The sequence below is a fragment of the Oncorhynchus mykiss genome, chromosome 6 (genome assembly GCF_057628025.1).
Source record: "Oncorhynchus mykiss isolate SJ-2025 chromosome 6, ASM5762802v1, whole genome shotgun sequence".
Classification (NCBI taxonomy): domain Eukaryota; kingdom Metazoa; phylum Chordata; class Actinopteri; order Salmoniformes; family Salmonidae; genus Oncorhynchus; species Oncorhynchus mykiss.
The window spans coordinates 51,475,787-51,493,829 of record NC_143027.1 but is presented as its reverse complement, the minus strand read 5'-3'; the positions used below and the strand labels follow the sequence as shown (position 1 = coordinate 51,493,829).

Here is an 18,043-nt window from a genome sequence, read left to right as displayed (position 1 = left end):
CTCTGAGACTATCACAGTGCAGGTGCATTTATACGGAGACTTGATTACACACAGGTGGATTGTATTTATCATCATTAGTCATTTAGGTCAACATTGGATCATTCAGAGATCCTCACTGAACTTCTGGAGAGAGTTTGCTGCACTGAAAGTAAAGGGGCTGAATAATTTTGCACGCCCAATTTTTCAGTTTTTGATTTGTTAAAAAAGTTTGAAATATACAATAAATGTCGTTCCACTTCATGATTGTGTCCCACTTGTTGATTCTTCACAAAAATATACAGTTTTATATCTTTATGTTTGAAGCCTGAAATGTGGCAAAAGGTCGCAAAGTTCAAGGGGGCCGAATACTTTCGCAAGGCACTGTATAAAAAGAAAAGATTCATCCCGAGAATTGAACCCTGTGGTATCCCCATAGAGACTGCCAGAGGTCCGGACAACAGGCCCTCCGATTTGACACACAGAACTCTGTCTGTGAAGTAGTTGGTGAACCAGGCGAGGCAGTCATTTGAGAAAACAAGGCTATTGAGTCTGCCGATACGAATACGTTGATTGACAGAGTCGAAAGCCTTGGCCAGGTCGATGAAGACGGCTGCACAGTGGATTGCACAGTGGAAAAGGTACGGTGGGATTCTAAATGGTCAGTGATCTGTTTATTAACTTGGCTTTCAAAGACTTTAGAAAGGCAGGGCAGGATGGATATAGATCTATAACAGTTTGGGCCTAGAGTGTCACCCCCTTTGAAGAGGGGGATGACCGCGGCAGCTTTCCAAACTTTAGGGATCTCAGAAAGAAAGGTTGAACAGACGAGTAATAGGGATTGCAACAATGGCGGGGATAATTTTAGACATAGAGGGTCCAGATTGTCTTGCTGATTTGTACTGGTCCAGGTTTTGCAGCTCTTTCAGAACATCTGCTATCTGGTTTTCGGTGAAGGAGAAGCTGGGGAGGCTCGGACAAGTTGCTGCGGGGGGGTGCGGAGCTGTTGACCGGGGTTGGGGTAGCCAGGTGGAAAGCATGGCCAGCCGTAGAGAAATGCTTATTGAAATTTTCGATTATCATGGATTTATCAGTGGTGATCATGTTACTTAGCCTCAGTACAGTGGGCAGCTGGAAGGAGGTACTCTTGTTCTCCATGGACTTTACAGTGTTCCAAAACATTTTGGACTTAGAGCTAGAGGATGCAAATTTCTGTTTGAAAAAGCTAGCCTTTGCTTTCCTGACTGACTGTGTGTATTGGTTCCTGACTTCCATGAACAGTTGCATGAGGTCAATATCCTTCCAGGATACCAGGGCCAGGTCGATTAGAAAGGCCTGCTCGCAGATGTGTTTTGGGGAGCATTTGACAGTGATGAGGGGTGGTCGTTTGACCGCGGACCAATAGCGGATATAGACAATTAGGCAGTAATCGCTGAGATCCTGGTTGAAAACAGCAGAGGTGAATTTGGAGGGCAAGATGGTCAGGATGATATCTATGAAGATGCCCCTGTTTATGAATTTAGGGTTGTACCTGGTGGGTTCCTTGATAATTTGTGTGATATTGAGTGCATCTATCATAGATTGTAGGACTGCTGGGGTGTTAAGCATATCCCAGTTTAGGTCACCTAACAGAACGAACTCTGAAGATAGATGAGGGGAAATCAATTCACATATGGTGTCCAGGGCATAGCTAAGAGCTGAAGGGGGTCTATAACAGGCGGCAACAGTGAGGGACTTATTTCTGGAGAGATTCATTTAAAAAATTAGAAGCTCAAACTGTTTGGGCATAGACCTGGAAAGTATGACACAACTTTGCAAGCTATCTCTGCAGTAGATTGCAACTCCTCCCCCTTTGGCAGTTCTATCTTGATGGAAAATGTTGTAGTTGGGTATGTAAATCTCAGAATTTTTGGTGGCCTTCCTAAACCAGGATTCAGACATGCCAAGGACATCAGGGTTGGCGGAGTGTGCTAAAGCAGTGAGTAAAACAAACTTAGGGAGGAGGCTTCTGATGTTAACATGCATGAAACCAAGGCTTTTTCGATTACAGAAGTCAACAAATGAGAGTGCCTGGGGACACGCAGGGCCTGGGTTAACCTCCACATCACCCGACGAACAGAGGAGGAATAGGATGAGGGTTCAGCTAAAGGTTAACAAAACTGGTCTTCTAGTGCTTTGGGGACAGAGAATAGGGAATGGGGTGTCAGGGTAGCCTAGTGTTTAGAGTGTTGGACTAGTAACCGAAAGGTTGCAAGTTCAAATCCCCGAGCTGACAAGATACAAATCTGTCGTTCTGCCCCTGAACAGGCAGTTAGCCCACTGTTCCTAGGCTGTTATTGAAAATAAGAATTTGTTCTTACTTGCCTAGTTGAAGAAAGGTAAAAAATAAAAGGAGCAGATTTCTGGGCGTGGTACAGTGGAGGTTAGCCCAGGCACTGAGTGATGATAAGAGAGGTTGCATCTCTGGACACGCTGGCAGTAAACTAAAACAATGATAACTATCCTAAACAGCATACAAGGCATATAGACTTTGAGAGAGACATAAAGCGAGGCATAAAGCAATCACAGATGTTGATTGGGAGAGCTAGCTAAGACAACAACGGGTAAGACAACAGCTTATTGTAGTTGTAGTAATTTTGTTTGCTAGCCGAGAGATGCGCCTGGCTCGCGGCTAGCTTCGGGGCAGGGGCGTTAGCCACACGGTAGCAGCTAGCTGGCAGGAATGGTCCGATGCAAATGTCCAGAGATTCTAGCCGTGTTGGGGGTAGAGTCCGGGAGGCAATGGCTGAGTAGCCGGGGGATCACAGAGTAGGCCAGGTGGTGGGCCTGGCTCAGGACTAGCTTCGGGGCTGGGTCACTCGGTGGCAGCTAGCTAGCTGTGATGATCAGGAGTAATGGTCCAGGGTTTACGGCAGGAATTCAGCGTTGTATTGGAGTCAAACTGTCCGAGGCTGGCAGGTATTATTCAGGCAGAAGGTAAAGGACGCTAGCAATGGCTAACAATGAGTAAATAGCTAATTGCTAATTAGCTGGTTAGCCTCTGATGGCTAGCTTCTGATTGAGGTTCTGGCTATAAGGTCTTTGTAAAATAGCGGATCCGTGTCACATTGAGTGAGGCAGGTTACCGGAGGGTATATTTAATTTAAAAATGGAAAAGAGATTGAAAAATAAATTGAAATATATACAAAAAAGACGAAGAATAAGAAAAGTAAATGAGAGGACAACAAACCACGTCTGCACTGCTACCCCATCTTGGAAATAAGTTAGTCCTAAATATTTCAAAAACTAAAACCATTGTATTTGGGACAAATCTTTCACTAAACCCTAAACCTCAACTAAATCTTGTAATGAATAATGTGGAAATTAAGTTGAGGTGACTAAACTGCTTGGAGTAACCCTGGATTGTCAACTGTCATGGTCAAAAAAATTGATACAACAGTAGCTAAGATGGTGAGATGTCCATAATAAATGCCTGCTCTGCCTTAACAGCACTATCAACAAGGCAGGTCCTACACGCCCTAGTTTTGTCGCACCTGGACCACTGTTCAGTCGTGTGATCAGGTGCCACAAAGAGGGATTTAGGAAAATTGCAATTGGCTCAGAACAGGGCAACACGGCTGGCCCTTGGATGCACACAGAGAGTTAACAAGTCAATCTCTCCAGGCTCAAAGTGGAGGAGACATTGACTTCATCACTACTTGTATTTTTGGGAGGCATTGACATGTTGAATGCGCCGAGCTATCTGTTTGAACTACTGGCACACAGCTTAGACACCCATGCATACCCCACAAATCATGCCACCAGAGGTCTCTTCACAGTCCTCAAGTCCAGAACATACTATGGGAGATGGACTGTAATACATAGTCAGAACTCTATTCCACATCAAGTAACTCATGCAAGCAATAAAATGTAATTTAAAATACAGATCAAAACACACCTTATAGAACAGAGGGGTCTGTGATGCAACATAAACATAGGCACAGACACATGCATACAAACACACAATAACATGCAGTATGCACTATACACACACGGACACATTAATTTAGTGTTGTAGATATGTGGTAGTAGAGTAGAGGCCTGAGGGCACACACTTAATGTGTTGTGAAATCTGTTGTGAATGTATTGTACTGTTTTAGCTTGACCCCAAAAAGAGTAGCTCCTACTTTGCCAGTAGCTAATGGGGATCCATAATAAATACAAATACAAAGAGTACTGTTAGCTAGTTAGTGAACAATAGCTTGCCGGCTCGCAAGCTAACGTTACAAGTATAATCTGTGTAGTAATATTATTTGTTTCTCAGAAATCTATTTGCATTGCTTATAAGGGCACAAGGCGAGACCCAGATGCAGACATGGGAGACAGGTGGTCTGAGTCTTTGATATTTATTAATCAATCCAAAAGGGGTAGGCAAGAGAATGGTCGTTGACAGGCAAAAGGTCAAAACCCGTTCAGAGTCCAGGAGGTACAGAGTGGCAGGCAGGCTCGAGGTCAGGGCAGGCAGAATGGTCAGGCAGGCGGGAACGGAGTCCAGAAAACAGGCAAGGGTCAAAACCGGGAGGACTAGCAAAAAGAGAATAGAAGCAGGAGTACGGGAAAACGCGCTGGTTGACTTGAAAGACATACAAGACGAACTGGCACAGAGAGATAGGAAACACAGGGATAAATACACCAGGGAAAATAAGTGACGCCTGGAGGGGGTGGAGACGATCACAAGGAGGAGTGAAAGAGTTCAGAGTATGACATTGCTTGTTATAACCTAATGTTAGCTAGCTTGCCAAAACTGAACCTCATTGGTTAGCTTTAGCTACATGCAAAATCATACTCCAGCATTTCATGCATGGTGGCTAGCTATGACAATCCGTTTGTACTGTAGCTATGGGTTGGGGTTTTGGTTCATTATGGCTGGGGGGCAGTATTGAGTAGCTTGTATAAATAAGTTGCCCAAAGTAAACGGCCTGCTCCTCAGTCTCAGTTGCTAATATATGCATATTATTATTAGTATTGGATAGAAAACACTCTAACGTTTCTTAAACTGTTTAAATGATGTCTGTGAGTATAACATAACTCATATGGCAGGCAAAATCCTGAAGAGAAATCAAAACAGGAAGTGAGAAATCTGAGCTTGGTATGTATTCACCACAGTTACCATTGAAATCCCCTTGAGATATTAATGATGTTGCACTTCCTAGGGCTTCCACTAGATGTCAACCGTCTATAGAAATTTTAATGAGACTTCTCCTGTGTTGTGTGACTGAATGAGAGCAGAATCTATCAGGTGACTGGCAGTCAGCCATTTTCTGATCACGCGCATTCCTCATGGTATCCACTTGCGTTCCATTGCTCATCAAGACACAAAGGAATACTCCAGTTGGAAGTTTATTGAAGCTATATGTTAAAAACATCCTAATGATTGATTCTGTACTTAGTTTGAAATGTTTCTTCGACCTGTAATATAACTTTTTGAAATTTTTGTCCGACGTAACGCTGACCAGAATGAGCGTTTGGATATGTATACAAACGCGCTAACAAAAGGAGGTATTTGGACATGAATAACGGACATTATCGAACAAAACAAACATTTATTGTGGACCTGGGATTCCTGGAGTGATTTCTGATGAAGATCATCAAAGGTAAGGAAATATTTATCATGTAATTTCTTGTTTATGTTGACGCCAACATGGCGGCTATTGTAACTCTTTCTGAGCGCCGTCTCAGATTATTGCATGGTTTGCTTATTCCGTAAAGTTTGCATTAAGGAGAGGTATATCTATAATTCCATGTGTATAACAGTATTCTGTTGAATGATGTGACTATACAAAATCACTGGATGTTTTTGGAACTAGTGAATGTAACGCGCCAATGTAAACTCATATTTTGATAAATGTGAACTTTATCAAACAAAACATACATGTATTGTGTAACATGAAGTCCTATGAGTGTCATCTGATTAAGATCATCAAAGGTTAGTGATTCATTTGATCTCTATTTGTGCTTTTTGTGAATGCCATCTTTGGCTGGAAAAAATGGCTGTGTTTATTGTCGTTTGGTGGTGACCTAACATAATCGTTTGTGGTGCTTTTGCTGTAAAGCATATTTGAATCGGACACTGTGGTGGGATTACCAACAAGATAACCTTTAAAATGGTAAAAAATACATGTACAGTGCCTTGCGAAAGTATTCGGCCCCCTTGAACTTTGCGAACTTTTGCCACATTTCAGGCTTCAAACATAAAGATATAAAACTGTATTTTTTTGTGAAGAATCAACAACAAGTGGGACACAATCATGAAGTGGAACGACATTTATTGGATATTTCAAACTTTTTTAACAAATCAAAAACTGAAAAATTGGGCGTGCAAAATTATTCAGCCCCTTTACTTTCAGTGCAGCAAACTCTCTCCAGAAGTTCAGTGAGGATCTCTGAATGATCCAATGTTGACCTAAATGACTAATGATGATAAATAGAATCCACCTGTGTGTAATCAAGTCTCCGTATAAATGCACCTGCACTGTGATAGTCTCAGAGGTCCGTTAAAAGCGCAGAGAGCATCATGAAGAACAAGGAACACACCAGGCAGGTCCGAGATACTGTTGTGAAGAAGTTTAAAGCCGGATTTGGATACAAAAAGATTTCCCAAGCTTTAAACATCCCAAGGAGCACTGTGCAAGCGATAATATTGAAATGGAAGGAGTATCAGACCACTGCAAATCTACCAAGACCTGGCCGTCCCTCTAAACTTTCAGCTCATACAAGGAGAAGACTGATCAGAGATGCAGCCAAGAGGCCCATGATCACTCTGGATGAACTGCAGAGATCTACAGCTGAGGTGGGAGACTCTGTCCATAGGACAACAATCAGTCGTATATTGCACAAATCTGGCCTTTATGGAAGAGTGGCAAGAAGAAAGCCATTTCTTAAAGATATCCATAAAAAGTGTTGTTTAAAGTTTGCCACAAGCCACCTGGGAGACACACCAAACATGTGGAAGAAGGTGCTCTGGTCAGATGAAACCAAAATTGAACTTTTTGGCAACAATGCAAAACGTTATGTTTGGCGTAAAAGCAACACAGCTGAACACACCATCCCCACTGTCAAACATGGTGGTGGCAGCATCATGGTTTGGGCCTGCTTTTCTTCAGCAGGGACAGGGAAGATGGTTAAAATTGATGGGAAGATGGATGGAGCCAAATACAGGACCATTCTGGAAGAAAATCTGATGGACTCTGCAAAAGACCTGAGACTGGGATGGAGATTTGTCTTCCAACAAGACAATGATCCAAAACATAAAGCAAAATCTACAATGGAATGGTTCAAAAATAAACATATCCAGGTGTTAGAATGGCCAAGTCAAAGTGCAGACCTGAATCCAATCGAGAATCTGTGGAAAGAACTGAAAACTGCTGTTCACAAATGCTCTCCATCCAACCTCACTGAGCTCGAGCTGTTTTGCAAGGAGGAATGGGAAAAAATGTCAGTCTCTCGATGTGCAAAACTGATAGAGACATACCCCAAGCGACTTACAGCTGTAATCGCAGCAAAAGGTGGCGCTACAAAGTATTAACTTAAGGGGGCTGAATAATTTTGCACGGACAATTTTTCAGTTTTTGATTTGTTAAAAAAGTTTGAAATATCCAATAAATGTCGCTCCACTTCATGATTGTGTCCCACTTGTTGTTGATTCTTCACAAAAAAATACAGTTTATATCTTTATGTTTGAAGCCTGAAATGTGGCAAAAGGTCGCAAAGTTCAAGGGGGCCGAATACTTTCGCAAGGCACTGTATGTTTGAGGAATTTTAATTATGAGACTTTTGATGTTTTGAATTTGGCGCCCTGCACTTTCACTGGCTGTTGTCATATCGATCCCATTAACGGCATTTCAGCCCTAAGAAGTGTTAAGAGAGCTAGCTAGCTACATGTCTAAACAAAAGACATCCCATCAAGTTAGCCAGTTGTGTCTGGGGGTGATTACGGCCATCTATTGTATTCATGGACATGTGTACATGTCTAAACAATAGTGACCTATCCATTTAGCTAGATGTGGCTGGGTGGTGGTTATAGCATTTCTTTCACATGACCAATCAATGTCTGGGTAAGCATCATCTAATAATTATAAAATATTTATATCATATTTTTATCTGGACACTTTCAAAATCAGATTAGGATATAGGCCAAGGACTAGATAAAGTATATTTTTACCTTAAAGCACTTTTAGTCTTGAAAGCTTTGGTTGTTTACTACACTACCTTAGTCACTCTGTTTAGTCACTCTGTTTAGCCTGACATGAATCCTTAAAGAGATGGGTGGGGCTAAGTCTTAAGAGGGTGTTAACAATGCTGAATGGGTGTAAACAAAGAGGAGCTTTCCGGTAGATGTACCAAAACATTCAAGGGGGGCTATTTTTTTAATTAAAGGATTTACTACAAACTAACAGGGTGGAAAGTGAAATCAAAGACACAGGAAAATCTTAAATATAATAATAATAATAATAATAATAATAATAATAAATACAATAATAATGAAAAAAGGATAATAAGAGAGATTTTAAGTAAGATTATAAAAAAATAAGAAAGATTTTGAATGTTATATTTTGAATGGCTTATTTCTCATAATTTAGAAGTTGATGAATAGCGGGGACGTGGCAAAAACGCCTTCGTCCACTAAAAACAAAATGCATCAACTTCTATTTGAGATCCATAGCTTTTTGTTTTATGCTGAACGACACCTAACTTTATATTTAAAGGCCTTTGGAATCCACATTTACACTAAATAAGAGGTGATATTTCCTGGGGACAGAAAAGGCACTGGATTGTAGGAATGACCTAGTCAAGTAAATATGTTTCATGACTGTGTTAAGTCAGTTGCACCATTCTAATTCCACATACGCCAATGCAGGCGGTCTTTCCAAACAGCTCTTACACTAAAAGGGCATTACTATAATTTGCACAATTTCACAGTATTATTCTAACTTCATAGTTTGGATACATATATACATACACAGGAAATCACGTTTTTGACTGCACTGGGCCTTTAAGACAACTTAATTAAGCAAGAACATACATTTTCTTCAATTTTTTTTACTTTTTCTAGTTCACCTCACCACTACTTTATGTTTGATCTAGTTTCTCCCCAGAGGCCGGAGAACCTGAGCTGCAGGACTGAGGACCTGAGAACTGTTATCTGCACCTGGAACCCTGGTAGACCTGCTAACCTGTATGAACCCTACAAACGCACACACACCCTTCACATAAAGTGAGTCCACACACACACACACACACACACACACAAACTTGTATAGCTCCACCCACCAGCTTCCTCTGGTGTTCTCTATCTCAACAGATTATTAGCACGTGGAGGCATAATGATCATACTGTGTCAGACACATCTCTTACCTCTCTCTCCACTGTGTTTGTGCAGGAACACTGTTGAGGATCCTATCAAGTGTGGTGAGTGGTTCTGCAGGTTCCAGGCTGTCCCAGGCTTAGAGTGGTATCATGTCTCAGTGGTAGTCAAAAACCAGCTAGGAGAGGAGAAACAAAGCTACAGCTTCAACATCACTGACAGAGGTGAGAACAGGAAATACTGAGATAAATGTCATACAGCTCTTATATTACAACACTGTTTATGGCTAACATTCGATGAGTAATGTTGGTGTGCACCCACAACATTGGAAAAAAGTGTCCATTTGCTCCTATACCACCTTTTGTGTCACAATGTTTTGATCATCAGTGGTATCTAGATCTATTGTATTTGCATGCTGTGTGTGTGAAGTGTTCCCAGTCCCAGAGGGAGTGAAAGTGAGTCCAGGGGTGACAGAAGCCAATGTGTCCTGGGTTGTGAGGGGGAACCTGTCTGGGGTGGAGCTCTTCTGCCAGGTAACAGCAGACCCAGTAGAGCCTAGGAGACCGACACACCTGGCTGAAGCAGCAGACCTACAGAGCATATCCATGGTGAGAAAAACAATCATTGACAGGTGACAAAATGTAATTATCAATATAGCTCACACTAGCTCATCAGCTCAACTGTTTTCCATTGCAAAATGTTTTGCTGCAGTTTGCATTAATGAATGTTCCACATGGGTCTGATATAAACCCAGTAACATTCTGTCTTGTGGCTGTGTTAGCATCAGGTGTGCAATGGAGGCTCGGACGAACGTTGTGATGTCAGCCTAGAGCAGCTCTCGCCCAACACCCGTTATGCCACCAGGGCGCGCTGTGCTGTGAGAGGGAACCTAGAGGGAGAGTGGACACAACCCACGCACTTCACTACCTGTGAGTCCTATCAAAAGTTAAGAAAAAAAGTGAAGAAAAGTGAAGTTATTTCTTTTTGAAGGTTTATTGATGGGTTGATGAACCCACTTCCTGCTTCTTTGTGCAGACCCCCTGGTGAGGCTGGATGTGTGGAGGAGGGTCAGATTGCTGTCCCATGGTCAGCGCAACGTCACTCTGCTCTGGATCCCGGTGAGGCCTTACTGCTGGATGAGATGAAGGAGAGGAGACAAGGAGAGAAAGACAGTTCAGATTATTGGTTTATTGAGTGTTGAACCCGGTCTTACATTGTGCTGATCAAATCTCAGCACATGAACATCTCTCTCTTTCTCCTCAGCAATTAAGTGGCTCGGCATCTAGTGTTAAAATCCAGGGCTACAAGGTACGCTGGAGGCAGGAGGGATGCCAGTGGATCCTGTGGAAGGACAGAGAGCAGACACAGACTGAGATCTCCATTGGCCCAGGGCAATGTGACATGATCATCCAGGCTGTTATTCAGCCTGGCTCCTCCCCCCCAGGCCACATCACCATACCTCCGGTGGAGAGAATAGGTCAGTTATCAACACCTGTGGCAATAGAGGGCTCGCAGTTGCGTCACAAATCAACTAGCAAACACACCAGGCGCCATGTTGGATGGCCAGAGTCAATATGGTGGAAGTCCTCCAATCGTCTACAGAATAGCTGCGTTTTGCTACCACCGGAAATTTCTAGAAGATTGCCTTTTATTTAATCTCTCTAAGGACCCAGAAAACAGAGGCAGTGGGAGAACCTATTCAAGTAAGTAAATATATATATATTAACTATGTATTATAAGATAGCTACAGGAACTTAATGTGCAGGCTAACCCAAATGAGCTGTTAGCTTTACAAGCGGCATAGCTAGCTAAGTGAATTAAATATCACCATCTAGCAATGAGCTTATCATTGTAACTTAAAAACGCATTTGTAGCTTGGTAGCTAGCTAGCTAACATCCACTGGATAGGGTGAAACGATTAGCTAGCAGTTCCAGCTGTCAAAGAAGGGAGAGTAGGCTACTCTGGATAGGGGGGATACCTTTGTGGGAGGACGTTACGAAAAAATTATCCACTTCCAGTCCCTAGTGAGAAACTATAAGGACGAGAGATATAGAAACATTCAGTACTGTATCATTTGAGGATAATGCAGTCTGTTTCTTTATGATGTTTTCTGTCCTCAGATACAAAGTACTCTTCACCCTGTCTGCAGGTGAAGAGGTCCCAATGAATGTCCCAAGAGAATAAAGGGACTTCCTTGTATACCAAGGGTTACATGTGTACCTATGTTAGCAAATTGTGTAAACGAAAATACAGTTCTAAAGTCTGGAGCAGGCCAACCCTGCTGGGTGTGCAAGTTTGGGTTCCAGCTCCGCACTAACACACCTGATTCAGTTTATCAAACCTAAAAGGGTTGATTATCAAGTGTGCTATTTCTGGGCTGAAATAGAAGTATGCTCATCAAGTAGATCAGGGAGAGAGGTTGGCCACATCTGGTATTGAATTTCTTTGGTAACACTTTAAATGACACCCAGTGTCATAACACGTTATGACACGGTCATAGCCATGTCATAATATGTCATAACAGCTGACATAACTTGTCATAACCTGTCAAAATATGGTCATAACACTCTCATTTGACATATAGTACCAGTCATGATGACAGCTTTGCACACTCTTGGCATTCTTTCAACCAGCTTCATGAGGAATGATTTTCCAACGGTCTTGAAGGAGTTCCCACATATGCTGAGCACTTATTGGCTGCTTTTCCTTCACTATGCGGTCAAACTCATCCCAAACCATCTCAATTGGGTTTTGGTCGGGTGATTGTGGAGGCCAGGTCATCTGACGTAGCACTCAATCAATCTACTTATTGGTCAAATAGCCCTTACACAGCCTGGAGGTGTGTTTTGGGTCACTGTCCTGTGCAAATCAAATAATAGTCCCACTAAGCTCAAACCAGATGAGATGGCGTATCGCTGCAGAATGCTGTGGTAGCCATGCTGGTTAAGCGTACCTTGAGTTCTAAATAAATCACAGGCAGTGTCACCAGCAAAGCACCCCCACACCATCACACCTCCACCTCCTCCTCCTTGCTTCATATTGGGAACCACACATGCGGAGATCATCCGTTCACCTACTCTGCGTCTGACAAAGACACGGAGGATGGATCCAAAAAATGTACTTGGTCTTTTACCAAATAGGGCTATTTTCTGTATACCACCCCTACCATGTCACAACACAACTGATTGGCTCAAACGCATTAAGAAGGAAAGAAATTCCACAAATTAACTTGAAACAATGCACACCTGTTAATTTAAATGCATTCCAGGTTACTACCTCATGAAGCTGGTTGAGAGTGGCAAGAGTGTCAAAGCTGTCATCAAGGCAAAGGGTGGCTACTTTGAAGAATCTCAAATATAAAATATGTTTTGATTTGTTCAAAACCTATTTGGTTAATACATGATTCCATATGTGTTATTATTCTACAATGTAGAAAATAGTAAAAAAGAAAGAAAAACCCTTGAATGAGTAGGTGTATCCAAACTTTTGCCTGGCACTGTATATTGTTATTTTGTGGCTGGTTATGACACCTACATAAGAGTGTCAGAACCTACCAATGTAGTAATTCTATGGCTGGTTATGACACCTCCATACGTGTCAAAACCCACAAAACCTACCACACAAAGCAAAACATTCCATTACACCATAGCCTACTTGTCAACAGTATGTTTGTCATATAACATTTTCTGAAATTATCATTGTATTTGCGCATACAATGATGTCAGACATGCACCTACCCTAATGCTCTGTTGCTGATGACTGGGATGAATGTAGGAGCAGATTTCAGGAAACCCTCTTTTTTGACTGATACTATCATAAGGACATGTACGGGGGGCCTATCTCGCTTATATAATTATGATGGTCATAATGCTTCTTCATCAGAGTGCAACTAATGTTTGTTGTTGAATGTATCAAGGCACAAGGCGAGACCCAAATGCAGACACAGGAGGGAGATGGTTGGAGTCTTGCAATGTTTATTAATTCAAAGGGGTAGGCAAGAGAATGGTCGTGGACAGGCAAAAAGGTCAAAACCAGATCAGAGTTCAGGAGGTACAGAGTGGTAGACGGGCTCATGGTCAAGACAGGCAGAATGGTCAGGCAGGCGGGTACAAAGTCCAGAAACGGGCAAGAGTCAAAACCGGGAGGACTAGAAATAGGAGAATGGAAAAAGCAGGAGAATGAGAAAAACACAGGTTGACTTGGAAACATACAAGACGAACTGGTATCCTGTCAGATTCCGCATAGGGGGAGAGACACAAACACCCAGCTAACCTAGTTGGCTCGGCGGTCTCAAATGGAAGCCGCTATTGAACGTTTCCAGCACTGCAGGAGCTGTGTTTACTTTGCTTTGTTCCAGGACAATGTGGACCCGTGCTGACTTTCAATGTAGCAACTGCTTGCTTGCGGAGGATTACAGGAGTGAAGCAGCTACTCTTAGCAAGCAAGTAGCAAACCTACACAAGCTACTGGGGGACACACGGCCGCCTACTTTTTCATTTTCTTCCACCCCAGTAGCAGGACTCCGCTCTGGTCTGGTGGCAGTTTGGCCGCCGTTTCAGCTCTCCACAGCCGACTGGCCGGCACTCGACAGGGTTTTATACCTGAAGAGGTTTCCCCTTTCCTGGAGAACGGAGCTGTTCTCGACCCAACCAACCAACAATGGAGGTACGTCACTCGCTGTGGAAATCAAAGAAAGCGTGGTAGCAATACATGGTTATAACATCTACCGGAAAGACAGAAATTCACGACGGGGGCGGTGTTGCGGTCTATATTCAGAACCACCTTCCCGTAAAGCTTAGAGACAAACTAATGTTAAATACTGTTGAAGCAATATGGCTACAGGTTCATCTTCCTCACTTAAAGCCCAATCTTGTGGCAAGCTGCTATAGACCACCAAGTGCCAACAGTCAGTATCTGGATAATAAGTGTGAAATGCTTGATTATGTATGTGATATCAACAGAGAAGTATATTTTCTGGGTGATTTAAATATTACTGGCTATCATCAAGCTGCCCACTCAAGAAAAAACTTCAAAGTGCCTGCAACCTGGTTCAGGTTGACAGTCAACCTACCGGGGTAGTTACAAACATCACAGGAATTAAATCAACATGTATTGATCACATCTATACTAATGCTGCAGAAATTTGCTTTAAAGCAGTATCCAAATCCATAGGATGTAGTGATCACAATATAGTAGCCATATCTAGGAAAACCGAAGTTCCAAAGGCTGGGTTTAATATAGGTCATACAATAAGTTTTGTACTGATTTACATGTTGATGGTGTAAAGAATATTTGCTGGTCTGTGGCGTATAATGAGGAGCAACCAGTAGCTGCACTTGACACATTTATGAAATTGCTTATTCCAGCTACTAATAAGCAAGCACCCATTAAGAAAATGACTGTAAAAAATGTCAAATACCCTTTGATTGATGAGGAATTGAAAAAGTGTATGGTTGAGAGGAATGAGGCAAAAGATATGGAAAGTAAATCTGGCAGCCCAACTGATTGGCAAACGCACAGCAAATTAAGAAATCATGTGTCTAAACTAAATAAAAAATAATAATAAACTATACTATGAAACAAAGATCAATTATATAAAGAATTATAGTAAAAAGCTTTGGGGCACCTTAAATGACATTTTGGAGAAAAAAGACTCTTTGAATCACAAGGCTCATTCATCACAAAGCCCACTGATATTGCCAACTACTTTAATTACTTTTTCATTGGCAAGATAACTTCTCTAGGGTAGGGGGCAGTATTCGGAATGTTGGATGAAAATCATGCCCAAATTAAACGGCCTGCTACTCGGGCCCAGAAGATTTGGATAGAAAACACTCTAAAGTTTCCAAAACTGTTAAAATACTGTCTGTGAGTATAACAGAACTGATTTGACAGGCGAAACCCTGAGAAAAATCCATTCAGGAAGTAGTTTTTTTTTGTTGATTTTGTAGTTTTCTATTCAATGCCATTACAGTATCCATTGACTTAGGACTCAATTTGCACTTCCTATGCCTTCCACTAGATGTCAACAGTCTTTAGAAATTGTTTCAGGCTTGTATTCGTATAAATGAGGGAGTAAGACCAGTCTGAATGAGTGGACCCCTGACGTGTCACAGAGCTTTTACATGCGCAATCCCGAGAGAGTGCATTTCTTGTTTACCTTTTATATTGACGACGTTATTGTCTGGTTGAAATATTATAGATCATTTAGGCTAAAAACAACCTGAGGATTGAATATAAACATTTTTTGACATGTTTCTATGAACTTTACAGATACAATTTGGATTTTTTGTCTGCCTGTTTTGACTGCGTTTGAGCCTGTGGATTACTGAAGAAAACGCGCAAAGAAAACTGAGGTTTTTGGATATAAATAGACTTTATCGAACAAAAGGAACATTTATTGAGTAAATTAATGTCTTCTGAGTGCAACCATATGAAGATCATCAAAGGTAAGGGATTCATTTTATCTCTTTCTGAGTTTTGTAACGCTTCTGCTTGGCTGGTTACTGTTTGTAATAATTTGTCAACTGGGTTGTGTTATCAAATAATCGTAAGGTATGCTTTCGCCGTAAAGCATTTTTTAAATCTGACACCGTGGTTGGATCACAAGAAATTAATCTTTGAACCTATGCAAAATATGTTTTGTTTTCTGAATTTTTATAATGAGTATTTCTGTATTTGAATCTGGCGCTCTGCAATCTCACTGGATGTTGGCCAGATGGGACGCTAGCATCCCACATACCCCAGAGTGTGTGTAAGAAGTTGAAAAAAATATTGTTGTCTATCAACAGTGACAAGCCACCGGAGTCCAACAATCTGGATTGAAAATGACTAAGGATAATAGCAGACGATATTGCCACTCCTATTTGCCACATCTTCATTTTAAGCCTACTACAAAGTGTATACCCTCAGGCCTGGAAGGAAACTAAAGTCATTCGGCTTCCCAAGAATTGTAAAGCCCCCTTTACTGGCTCAAATAGCCGACCAATCAGCCTGTTACCAACCCTTAGTAAACTTCTGGAACAAATTGTGTTTGCCCAGATACAATGCTATAGTAAACAAATTGACAACAGACTTTCAGCATGCTTATTGGGAAGGACACTCAACAAGCACAGCACTTACACAAATTACTGACGATTGGCTGAGAGAAATTGAGGATACAATTATTGTGTTGGCTCTCTAGTTAGACTTCAGTGCAGCTTTTGGCATTATTGATCATGGAAAAACGTATGTGTTATGGCTTTACACCCTCTGCTATAATGTGGCTAAAGAGTTGTATAATAGAACACAGAGGGTGTTCTTTAACAGAAGCCTCTCAAACTCAGAATCAGGAATTCCCCAGGGTAGCTGTTTAGGCCCCTTGCTTTTTTCCATTTTTACTAATGACATACCACTGGCTTTGCATGAAGCTAGAATGTCTATGTATGCGGAGACTCAACACAATACATGTCAGCTACTACAGCAACTGAAATGACTGCAACACCTAACAAAGAGCTGCAGTTATTTTCAGAGTGGGTGCAAGGAATAAGTTAGCCCTAAATATTTCTAAAACTAAAAGCATTGTATTTGGGACAAAACATTCACTAAACCCTAAAACTCAAATAAATCTTGTAATAAATAATGTGGAAATTGAGCAAGTTGAGATCAAATCGAATCAAATTGTATTAGTCACATGCGCTGAATACTGTGAAATGCTTACTTACGAGAGCCCCTAACCAACAGTGCAGTTTAAAAAAATACGGATAAGAATAAGAGATTCAATTAAGAAGTAATTAAAGAGCAGCAGTAAAAAATAACAATATATACAGTGCCGGTACAGAGTCAACGTGCGGGGTCACCGGTTAGTTGAGGTAGTATATACAGTATATGTAGGTAGAGTTAATTAAAGTGACTATGCATAGATGACAACAGAGAGTGGCAGTGGTGTGGAGGGGGGGGGGGTCTTATGGCTTAGGGTAGAAGCTGTTTAGAAGTCTCTTGGACCTAGACTTGGGGCTCCGGTACCGCTTGCCATGCGGTATCAGAGAGAACAGTCTATGACTAGGGTGGCTGGAGTCTTTGACAAGTTTTAGGGACTTCCTCTGACACCGCCTGGTACAGAGATCCTGGATGGCAGGAAGCTTGACCCCAGTGATGTACTGGGCCGTTCGCACTACCCTCTGTAGTGCCTTGAGGTCGGAGGCCAAGCAGATGCCATACCAGGCAGTGATGCAACCAGTCAGGATGCTCTCGATTGTGCAGCTGTAGGTCCCTTTGAGGATCTGAGGACCCATGCCAAATCTTTTCAGTCTCCTGAGGGGGAATAGGTTTTTTCGTTCCCTCTTCACGACTGTCATGGTGTTCTTGGACCATGTTAGTTTGTTGTTGATGTGAACACCAAGGAACTTCAAGCTCTCAACCTTTTCCACTGCAGCCCCGTCGATGAGAATGTGGGCGTGCTAGGTCCACTTGACACAAGAGGTCTCTTCACAGTCCCCAAGTCCAGAACAGGCTATGGGAGGTGCACAGTACTACATAGTCATGACTACATGTAACTCTATTCCATATCAAGTAACTGATGCAAGCAGTAAAATTTGATTTAAAAACAGATTAAAAAAACACTTTATGGAACAGCGGGGACTGTGAAGCAACCCAAACATAGGCACAGACAGACACATTTATACACACACACGATTACATACGCGCTATACGCACATTTAGTACTGTAGATATGTGGTAGTGGT

General features: G+C 41.9%; 1 protein-coding gene across 3 annotated transcripts in view; it reads left to right on the top strand.

Annotated features, from left to right (window-relative positions):
* osmr (oncostatin M receptor) overlaps positions 1–18,043 on the top strand; it is a 35,853-nt gene that overhangs the window by 9,933 nt on the left and 7,877 nt on the right. For all 3 annotated transcript variants that reach the window (XM_021606784.3, XM_036980418.2, XM_090238177.1), the window contains exons 5-10: positions 9,100–9,229; positions 9,395–9,543; positions 9,749–9,927; positions 10,101–10,248; positions 10,355–10,437; positions 10,583–10,796. In XM_021606784.3, the coding sequence (XP_021462459.3) occupies positions 9,100–9,229; positions 9,395–9,543; positions 9,749–9,927; positions 10,101–10,248; positions 10,355–10,437; positions 10,583–10,796 (903 nt within the window). The remainder of the gene's footprint in view (positions 1–9,099; positions 9,230–9,394; positions 9,544–9,748; positions 9,928–10,100; positions 10,249–10,354; positions 10,438–10,582; positions 10,797–18,043) is intronic.